Source organism: Hydractinia symbiolongicarpus, chromosome 11 (genome assembly GCF_029227915.1).
Source record: "Hydractinia symbiolongicarpus strain clone_291-10 chromosome 11, HSymV2.1, whole genome shotgun sequence".
Classification (NCBI taxonomy): domain Eukaryota; kingdom Metazoa; phylum Cnidaria; class Hydrozoa; order Anthoathecata; family Hydractiniidae; genus Hydractinia; species Hydractinia symbiolongicarpus.
The window spans coordinates 17,394,615-17,405,967 of record NC_079885.1 but is presented as its reverse complement, the minus strand read 5'-3'; the positions used below and the strand labels follow the sequence as shown (position 1 = coordinate 17,405,967).

Below are 11,353 nucleotides of genomic sequence, written 5' to 3'. Positions count from 1 at the left end.
CGAACCAATCAAAGCCCAATGCCACAAAACCGCCTGAAAATTCAAAACAACGATCTGATAAACGAAAATTCTAATGCACATTATCGTCAAATAAGTAGCCTCCAGAGACTTAGCATTCCGTGTACACCAAATTACATTAGAGGTATATTTCAATCAAGGAAGAAAATACAAGAAGGATATATTAAAATGAGTAATTTAGACCCATTTACTCAGGTAGGTTTTAACTTTTAACTAGCAGCATTACCTAGCCTGAATCTATCAAAAGTTTATTTCATGTTGTTAACGGTTCTATGCAATAAAAATATACTCTGTAAATATACATTGTTAAAAACACATAGGATCTAGGATTGAAAACTGTAGTTGATGTTTTAGAACCAAACAAGAATTAAATTAAAATTAAAATAGAGAATAGAAGAAGAAAAGGAAAAGATAAAGTAAGAGAAAGAGAGAGTGAAAGAGGAAGGAGAAAGTAGACTCAGCACACTTTATCATAATGATACAAACCAATCATTCATAACATAAGCTAGTCAATGTCAGTTAGATGCGAATGAGGTGTTCTTTAAGGGTTTATCAAGGTATGCGGTGATGTAAATATCTTCTTACCTTGATTTGATAATTTTTTTTACATATTTCAATGAATGTTAATATTTATATAGCTAGTTATTCTGATTATCATTCATAGACCTTTTTTAATGTTTACATTTTTTGCAGTCAGCCCCTTTGGCTTTAACAATTGCGTGGCAGGCAAAAAGATGCAGGTGTTAGGTGAACTGAGGTCCTTTTTAGTCTGTTTCTTTGCGCAAAGGTATCCTTACGACAAAATGTGTTGTTGTTTGAGCATTTCTAATCATGTCTTGATGGTTTGAAAACAAAATAGGCATTGAAGCTTCTTATGGTTGTGTTTGGTTGTCTTGCAGTAGAACAAAATGTGACATTGTTTAAGCTTAATACAATCACTTTTTGAGCTCTGGCATTTTGTGTAGCAATAAAGATGCTAGGATTTGTTTTTTTCTTATGGAAACATCCTTTGAGGTTTTAATCTATTATTGAGTGTAGACTGATGCCTTTTGCCCTAAACAATACCTTTTTGTGATGTAATGGATTGAAATACCTTAGCTTCACGTAGCGCCTCCATCTTTTTCCCTCCTACGCAGATACCAGAGCCGAAAGAGCTTACCACTGAAAATGTAAACTAAGAAATTCATCTATAACTGGTGACAACGAATTTGTATATGGTTTTTATGCAATGCAAATCCAATTAAATTTAATGCTATGATTTGTGTTAACAACAAAAACCAAGATTGTAAAATGGCAGCTCCTGAGATCCCTTCTGTTTTGCTTATTTTACATTTCCACTTAAAAATAAAATGACCAATAGAATAAAACTTGAAAAAATTCTATGCAGAATTTTTGATGAATTATTCGTAAGAGTGATTGTGCTGTGTGTAAAAGATTTGCTGCAGCCAGGTTTTTTTTTAAACTTTTTAGGCATTATCTTTTACACTGTGCTCTATAACATAAAATTTAATTCATACTACTTTGGACACATAAAATTCAAATATTTTTGTTCTATTTTTTATTTCATAAACAAACTTTTGTTTACCTTGCACCTTAAGTAACAGTGGTGTTGTCATGGATGTTGTTATTTTATTATACAATATGTCAGTTTTTTTTTTAAGCTTTTGCCTATGTTTATGTCTCTCCTAGTTCTAGTTAATGTGTTTATTCCTTAACTTTAGAAGCTGTTGGAGCGTACTCAGGCAAGAAAAGAAGCAGCTCAAAATAAAAGACAAGGCTATCTTGTGTCATATTCTCAAAGTCCTTTAAAACCAGTCCGTGCACCACTTGTTGAAAAGGTAAGCCCAAGCAAAATAGGCATACTACCTGTCTATTGACAAAATTTGCTCATACAGTACAGTCCAGATGTAAGCGTACGCGTACGCTCAACTTGCAAAAATAATTGCTTTCATTAAAAAAAACAATAGGATAGCGAGTTCCTTTCAAATTGCGCGAAAATAATTGCTTCGTGTTAAAAACAAAAGCATAGCAAGAAACATTGTTTAAAAAAAATACTCTGCGCGAGAAAAAAATAAACGCGAAGGCCATTGAATTTTTATTTTTTTTAACAACGAAACTAATTATAGTAACGCGATTTTAATCTCGATTTATTTAAAAAACACAAGCTCTTTTAAAATACAACAAATCCAATGATCTAAATATTTAAAAAAAACTAATGCTACTTTTAGTAATATTTCTTTATCGTCGAAACATATTTTTTAACATGCGAAACTTTTAAAAGTTCTTTTTATAAAAAGCAACGTTTAGCAACGCAAACGGAAAAATCCTACGTTCGGGACTTTTCCCTTCGCGATAGGATTTCGAAAACAAATTAAATTTTAATACCGAAGAAAGAAAAAATCTAATCGCCCGTCTTCGTTATTAAACTTTTAAAATGTGATATAACGAAGCTTTTCTATAGCCGTTTTTTGTTTTTAAACTTTTAAAATGCGATCTAAAAAAACATTTCTATCGCCGCTTTTCGTTCTTAAATTTTGAATAGCTGATCTAAAAAAACATTTCTACCGCCGTTTTTTCTTTTTAAACTTTTAAAATGCGATCTAAAAAACATTTCTATCGCCGTTTTTTGTTTTTAAACTTTTAAAATGCGATTTAAAAAAACATTTCTATCGCCGCTTTTCGTTCTTAAATTTTGAAAAGGCGATCTAAAAAACATTTCTATCGCTGTTTTTCGTTTTTAAACTTTTAAAATGCAATCTAAAAAAACATTTCTATCGCCGCTTTTCGTTCTTAAATTTTGAAAAGCTGATCTAAAAAAACATTTCTACCGCCGTTTTTTCTTTTTAAACTTTTAAAATGCGATCTAAAAAACATTTCTATCGCCGTTTTTTGTTTTTAAACTTTTAAAATGCGATTTAAAAAAACATTTCTATCGCCGCTTTTCGTTCTTAAATTTTGAAAAGCTGATCTAAAAAAACATTTCTATCGCCGTTTTTCGTTTTTAAACTTTTAAAATGCAATCTAAAAAAAAAAATTTTATAGCCGCTATTCGTTTTTAAACTTTTAAAATGCGATCTAAAAAAACATTTCTATCGCCGTTTTTCCTTCTTAAACTTATAAAAAACACGATCTAAAATAGCTTTTCTATCAAAATTAAAGTTTCAATATTTGTTAAACTATAATAATTTCTATCGCTTAAAAGCTTTATTTAACCCGCGCAACCAACAATGCCTTCTCGCTAGTTTATTTAGTTTCCACGCAAAACTTTTGTTTAATAAAAATATTAAACAATGACTCTTCGTGTCACATTGATAGAGTTGATAACATTTGCAATTATGCTATTGGGAATAGTTATGTTAACACTATTTAACAATAGTTACGCGCAGTTATAATAAGCTATTTTTTCTTCAATAATCTTTTGTTTATTACGCGCAAGTTAATGACTTACAAGACTCGCAAGATAATTAATAAGAACAAAAGACAAACAACTACCGCCTCCGAGAAAAAGGTGTGAAACTTGAGCGTACGCGTACGCTTACATCTGGACTGTACTGTAATTTGTTTATAAACCAAACTGTCTTGCTGAACTTTTCTTAGATGCTCTTTATGCTTGTTCTTCAAAAGCTGAGGTCTACCAAAAAAACTTTTGTTATACATGATTTTAATAAAAAAAAGTAATGTTGTTAGTAATTTATTATATATTTGAGTTTTCAATCTGCTTAACCTTTTTAAGAACCTCTTTACTGGCATATTTAACTAAAAAAAGGTTACTACAATTGGCAGAAATAGGAATTGATTGAGGTTGAAATCAGGTTAATTGGTTTAAGATGAAACAGAAAACATGCATATATCATCTACCCATATTGTGTTATGTATCACTATTGGACAATTACATAATTGTAAGAGTTTGTAGTAGGAACATGGGTGGCGTCACTCCATGAAGAAGAAATTCATCGCATTGTTTTGCTTATGTATTTAAGATCACTACTCAGCAAAAAATAGTGCCAACGAAAGAGAACGATTGCATTAATGTAGCTGCATATAAGATCATGTACCGAAATTTTACCTTCTATTTATTGCTTAGTTCTTTTTCACATATAGAGTTAAAATTGTTTTATTTCTATTGCTCACAGTACTCCTTATTTCGACGCACTCCTAACACAATCACAATTTCCATGCCTCCTATGCTCTACACAATCCTGGAAAACATTTTTTCTTTTGTTATTTTAATTATTTATATCTTGGCAATTAAATTGAGCACATGGAAAAATTTGTTTCTGGTAATAAAGAAGTGTGACAAGTATAATTTCTAGGTGTTATGGACATGTACAGTACACTTCGAATGTAAGCTTCCATGTACACAGTATGCAACACCTTTTTATGCATTCTTGACCACATTGTCTAAAACAACATTCCATTTTTACTTTTATTGGATATGGTAACCAGTTCAGGGATCTCTACTGGTAAAATTACTACCAACCATTTAGTCAGATAAGACAAACTGTTTAATCAAATTAAATTTGGAATGTTCTGGGCATTGTTAAAGTATCTAGATTTAAGGCATGCCACAAACTTCTAAACACCATTATATTGGGGATACCTTTCACAGACCAGTCTGGTCCAACATCAACATCAGTAATGATATTGTACAGTAGTTTTTGTTTCTTCAAGTTTCCTGGAAGGGTTAAAAGAAGGAAGGAATGTATTGAACCCATGCTCTCTATTACTTGTGATGAATAAAATACATTCAGAGGACCAGAGTTGGGCTAGACAACCTTTGTACTTCCTTGTTCATTTAGTGTTGTATCTGATTTTCCTAGTATATTACACATGTCAGTCTCCATTGAGTATTGTGACATTTTAGCAAATGGTTTCCTACTGGGACAGATTTAATCGGCGAAGTTTTATCCTTGATACTCGCCTGGAACGAGCTTGGAATGACGTTAATAGTAGTCATGGTCATAATAATTTGGAGCCCCTTTAACCGGATAAAAATTTTGCAAGTTACACCTACAACTAATAGGAGGATTTCAGATTTCTAACTTCATTTTATTGTCTACAGACAGCAGTTCAGTGGGTTACTTGCAAAGTTGACCCAGCTGATTTACAGGGCTAGAATATGTCACTGCTATTTCGTTACAGTGGTACACACGCTAAAATCAGATTTTTATGCCGCCAACTGTTGTGTTTCAATGTACAGATCCCACAAGTAGTATAACTTAGGTATAAATTTTGTAAAAATGTGTATAAAATTAAATTTAAAAGATTTGATTTAATTTTAAAACGAAGCATATTTTTTGCTAATCGCTTCTCAGTACATTTACAAATAATAATACAATTGTTTTATCTTTAACTTCTGTGAATGAAAGAAAGTCTGAGTATCTTAGTTTGTTTGGTGTGTGCACACCACACAGGGCCAGCAGCAAACATTGAAAATGGAATGTAGGTTTTGTATGTTAAAATAGTAACGGAGGTTAAAGTTTTTTTATAGAAATTATTTGTGAATAACAATATCTTGTTTTAAAATTCATTTTAGAATGAACACAACTTGTCACCAGAAAAAACAAGAATTAACAAACGTCATTCATCAGAGGGGCTTCACGAAACTAGTTTTGAGAAAAAGCTGAAAACAAACACCAATGATGTAACAAACGATGAAGAGCTGTTTTCTAAGAAACAAAATACGAAAAATGCTTTTGTTATTCCGAGTAATGCTGGAAGAACACCTAAAAAGCTAACCTGTGGCTCCCTTGCTGTGAGTACATTTTAGGCGGTTTAAGTTAATGGAACATTGTTGAAACTTATTTAGTGTCATTTGAAGCACTCCCACTCACTAAGAGAGAAGAACTAACGAGTAAAAATATTTAGGTTAAAAAGTAAAATGATGATACTGTGTTGACAAGAAACAGATTATCAACTCATAGCAGATAATTGTTTTGCCACTGGATTTATGTTGGTTGCCACTGCCAGCAGAAACTTAAACTTGTTAGTTTACCATATAAGATGGTGATGGAAATAACGTTCAGACATCCATTTTCATCTTACCAATCATAGTGTGCATAATAAAATGAGTGGAAGTAATGGGAGGACAAAGTTTCATGTGTCTTTGTATTCTTTAAAATTTTTTTCACATTTTCGTGGGCACCTGTTGTTTGAAAGTAGCAAATATAAAAAAGAAAAGAAAAAATTAATATCATTTAACATTTTTTACTGTTTTAACAGCGTTTATCAATTTAGTCCTGGGCACTAGCTTGTGAAATACATGTCAACACCTTTATATGCTACCTGCCATACTGCTCTATTACCAGAAGCAAATCATTTCAATATGCTATATAAATGTGATTGCAAAGATATAAATAGATGAAAATAACATTCAACACAAGAAAAACTGATCCCCATAGTCGTGTTTTGGAGAGAGAGAGGAAATCGTTATTGAAAAAGAAAAAAAGTATTGGGTTTTTTTAAAAAACTTTGATCAGAATATACTTGTGTTGTTTTAAAGTTATACAGCAAGTTTTTCTCCTCCCACTTAAAATAATGACTCAAAAAAAAAAACTGAAAACAACGAAGGAAGCGACAATGCTTTCTTAGTGAGTATATATGTGAATAAATGGTTTTGTGTGTGATTAACGTAGTAAATCCTTTTTTAAGTAAATGGTTTTGTAATCAATGTGATAAATACTTTTCTGCTATGAAAGTAGCTAGTTTTTGTAAACAGATCTTTATTCTTAATTATGGCATAAAGCTGTACATCTAAACCTAAAAGTTATACTGAACATAATGACAATCTTGCCACTATACATTCTCTCTCAATAAAACAAGAATCATAAAGTATTTTAAACAAAAGAATCTGCAAGAAGCAGGAACACAATGTCATCAAACATTTGGAAGTGTCATTTGGCGTACTGTTGTATTTGTTATAATTAACCAAAACCTAACGGTATTTCAACTGTTCCCTACCGGATAGTATACGAAGCAGGCTTTCAGCTAAAGCAGTGCCTTTTGTAAGGCAGTCAGCAATCTGATCACTTGATTTCGTAAGAATGAGTTCCCGGATTTCTCCTTTTTCGACCATCTCATGAAGTGCACAAATATTAATATACAATCGTTTATCTTCTATGCTGTTGGTTTGTTTGACTGCTTCCACAAGCGATTTATTGTCTGATATACAGATAATTGGTATGTCAACTAAAAAAATCTCTTTAATTAGGGCTCTGATCAACATAGCATGTTCCGCACCTAAAAGAGCCATGTTTTCCGCACCCATGGCGCTTTTAACTACACGTTTTAACTTCAAGTAAGTGGCGCAATTTTGCTTTCACTGTGCAGTAGCAGAACAATTCTACCTTAATTCTACCTTAATTCTACGCCATTAATTAAATTTCCATGTGAGGCATCACTGAAAAGTATGAGCGATGATAATTTAACATCTCCAGTGTTTGAAATAACAATCTTTACTTCAGTTTGCTGCAGATGTTTGAGCTGCTTGTTATAGCTCTACGAGCATCAGCTACTGTTCCATGTTTTATGCGAGTGCTTAAATTACAGGCAACGTAAGCAGCATCAGGTCTAGTTTGTTTTGCTGCCCATTGAATTTGACCAACTAAGGAATTGTAGACGTACTATTGGTCAAATTATCTGGTGGAATGTTGCTAATGTAATTATGCTGATGAAAAATTACTGCACCACACTCTTGTTTAAATTCTAATCCCAAAAAATTAAACGAATTTGAGCTCTTTTTACTAAGTGAGAATGTCTTACGTAAATGTGCAATAACAGTGTCATGAAACAAATCACTTCCAACGAAGAAGCAATCGTCAACATGACAGCAAATTACACCTTTGAGTGAAGTTTCTTTTCTCCAGGAAAATAATGCATTGTCATAAATGCTTCTTGTAGCTCCAACTTTATCGAATTCGTTAGATAATGTCTCATACCAAGCGTGAAGCGATGCACAAGCCATAAACAGGTGTTTTTAGTTTCCGCAACTTGTATGTGTTAGCTTCTGGTGGCGGAAGAAGATGTACAGCTCTATCAATCTTGGCACCTTGAAGAAACGCAGCTTTAATATCAAGACTGTGAATTCTTCATCCATGGGTTGCACCAATACTACACACAAGACGAAAATTCTCCTTGTTTACAGTTGGGAGTCTGTTCATATACCAATCGTGCCCTCAAAACCTCGAGCCACTAAGGGATTGTCTCAAAATGTTTGTATGTTTTTTTCGTATAATTATACGTACGCTACGAAGTACTTCGTTTTGTGAAACGAATGTCATACGAAGTGCTTCGTTTAGAATAAAACTTTTTTAATATATGATACAAACTTTGAACAAAGTAAATTGCTATACGATCTTGAAACGAACTTCAAAAGTACTGGCGTAATTGCGCATAATTTTTTCAATACGAAACAAAAGAATTAAACGATTTTTAAAAGACAAAAAGAAATGATACAAACTTTAAACGAAACCAGAAATAACAAAAAGTAAAATTACGAGGTTGAATTCTTTGAAAAGACTAGTAAAATTGCATATTCACAGGTTCAATCTACGGTGATCTTTTCACTTTATACCATCCCGTTTTCATGATTTTTAAACAATCTACGGCGATCTTTTTGCTTTCTACGATCCCGTTTTCATGATTTTTAAATGATATACGGTGATCATTTCGTTTTCTACGATCCTGGTTTCATGATTTTTAAATGATCTACGGCGATCTTTTTATTTTCTACGATCCTGTTTTCATGATTTTTAAATAAACTACGGAGATGTTTTTGCTTTCTAAGATGCCGTGGAGACGATCCCTAAAGACCTTAGATAATAAATCCAATTAAAATAAACGAAGTTCGTATAACGGAACGAACTTTATAATTGTTGAAAAAATTTCAAAACAAACTCAGTATAAGCAAATTTTTATACGAACTTCTTTCAAGGGGCACTCCATTGAAAAGAAAATATTTGAAAAAAATGTTATTTTAATAAGACAATACATAAATATGTCAGAATAAACCTTTTACAATCGTTAAAAATCTTTATTTATACCTTAATCGGGTCTGTGAACATCTTCAATTTTAAATAAATTTGTAAGGCCGCGTAAGGTCGAGAGGACTAGGGCCGAATAAATAAGCTTACGTCACATCGTGCAGAAAGTCCGTGAGCTCAGCAGCACACCTTCTAAAAGTTTGTCTACTTACTGTTTACATTGTTCGTTGATAAGACGTCTTGTAATAAAGACGAAGATTATAACTTAGAAAACATAGAATCGGATAATTCTCTTCATGAAAAAGACTTTACAAAGCTACAGCCACACAACTTCAAACCTCTTGTGTCTCACAAGGAAGAAATTAATATTGATGCAAAGTGACGAGGTGTCTTTTACTGACTCAAAGTAACGCTCTTAGCATAATATTTTCTTTTTAAAGAAATAAAAAATATATTTAATCGCTTTTTTTAACATTCTTTTCGTCAAGAAACTTTATCATTTACTTCAGTATAAAAAAACTTTTTTACTTTACAAGCCAATTTATTTTTATTTCACAATTCAGCAATATTTTCCCCCCGCACGCACTTTTTTGCGCACAAATGCAAACAAATTTAATGTAACGTTGAAATTTTCGCCGTGATGGAGGACCATTCAAATGCGTGATCGAATGATGTTCAGGTCGTGATAAGTTGGTAAAACGGGGGTATTAATATTGTATAAACAAAAATCATTCTTATGATTATGGTAGGTCATAAATGCGTTGCAGATGCTACTGACTTATAAGTAGTTGTTTTGACAAAGCTGTTTTAGAAACTGCATTATCAGCATTACATGCAGCCTTAAACAGTTACAAAGATTGAAGAAAATGGGTAAATTTACCCCCTGAAAATATTCGGCATGTCTTTCCATCAAAAAAGCTTCTTTTTTGAGAAACAAAGAATAGGAACTTGAGCGCTACGAAAGATACATGCGTAACTAGAAAACTTTTTTGTCTGTTTTTGTATTGGAAATTGGTATAATGTTCTTTTATTTAATATAAAAATGTACAAAAGGTTATTTGGTTGTGTTCTGTGGATATAAGTACAAATAATGAAGTGAGAAACTTTGATTGCGTTCACTAGCTGAAATGGCATTTTTACAAAGTGGCAATATTTTAATATGGAAGTTTCTTTCCTGGAGATCTCTTTTAAAAGAACTATCTGTGAAGTGCGCTAACCAAATATAAAAACTTTGATCGCTTGGTAGATCACCTGCACTACGTGTTTAGCCATTTTTGAGTTCTTTCTTTTTTTTAGCAGACGGGATTCCGTGAAAACTTACTTCTTTACACTTCTCCAATCGATTGGTACATCGAAACGCAGAGCAATTAACCATTTTTTAAAGATTTAAACGTAAATTACATACAAAAAGCAATTTAATGTAAGCTATAGGTCTTAACATGAATGTTCTCTGCGCTCGCTTAAACTTTCTGCACGATGTGATGTCATTATTTATAATCAGGTCCAGTCCTAAATAAAATCGCGCCTGTCTGTTTTTTATGAGAAAAAAATTGAATATGCGAAATTTTAAATAAGAAAAACAAGTAAAGTAAGTTTTTTTTGATTTCTTAAGCTTTTCTGAGTACGTATATAACAAAAAAGAAAAAAGTGATTTTTACTGGAGTTCCCCTTTAAAAATGATACGAACTACATACAAACTTTATTTTAAATGATACAAACTTTATACGAACTTGTAATTTTGATGATACGAAAAAGTTCGTATTAAAAATAAAATGATACGTAAGATTAAATAAATTGATACAAATTTTTTTATACGAATTATACGAACTACGTACAAACATTTTGAGACAGTCCCTAATCATGCTTTAATTTCTGTTTTACCATCATGACTTTTCTCAGTTATCACCCAGCGGGTTGTGATTATGTCTTGCCCTTTGTCTTTAACTTCATCATAAACATTCTAATCACGCCATTTATTTAATTCTTTATGTTGAACTTCACTAACATCACATGACGTTTCTACATTTTATACTGACTCTGTGTTTACCTTTTCCCAATCCAAGATGTTTTCAAACTCAATTGATTTCATTGATTTGGTTTTAACATCTTTGACATTTAACCAATTCTTATATGCTCCACCTCCAGATTTTCCTACTTTACCGGCACAACTAACAAACATAAATTAGCAAGTTTACTAGTATCAGGATCAATGAACTTAACCCTGTCCCTGTCTTATGTCTGTTCATTGCGAGGTGTGTTAGCAACTTCTTGCTCAATGCTTGATTTGTGTGTTGTTTTAACCTGAGCATAGGAAATAGCAGGGATCTCATTTTTATTTATGGTATGATCACTAG

The 11,353-nt window shown here is 32.1% G+C and overlaps 1 protein-coding gene across 1 annotated transcript in view; it reads left to right on the top strand.

Annotated features, from left to right (window-relative positions):
* Window positions 1–3: 3 nt before the first annotated feature.
* LOC130614528 (anillin-like) overlaps window positions 4–11,353 on the top strand; it is a 36,415-nt gene continuing 25,065 nt past the window's right edge. The window contains exons 1-3 of the mRNA XM_057435952.1: window positions 4–213; window positions 1,740–1,856; window positions 5,555–5,773. Of these exons, the coding sequence (XP_057291935.1) occupies window positions 19–213; window positions 1,740–1,856; window positions 5,555–5,773 (531 nt within the window). The 5' untranslated portion in view covers window positions 4–18. The remainder of the gene's footprint in view (window positions 214–1,739; window positions 1,857–5,554; window positions 5,774–11,353) is intronic.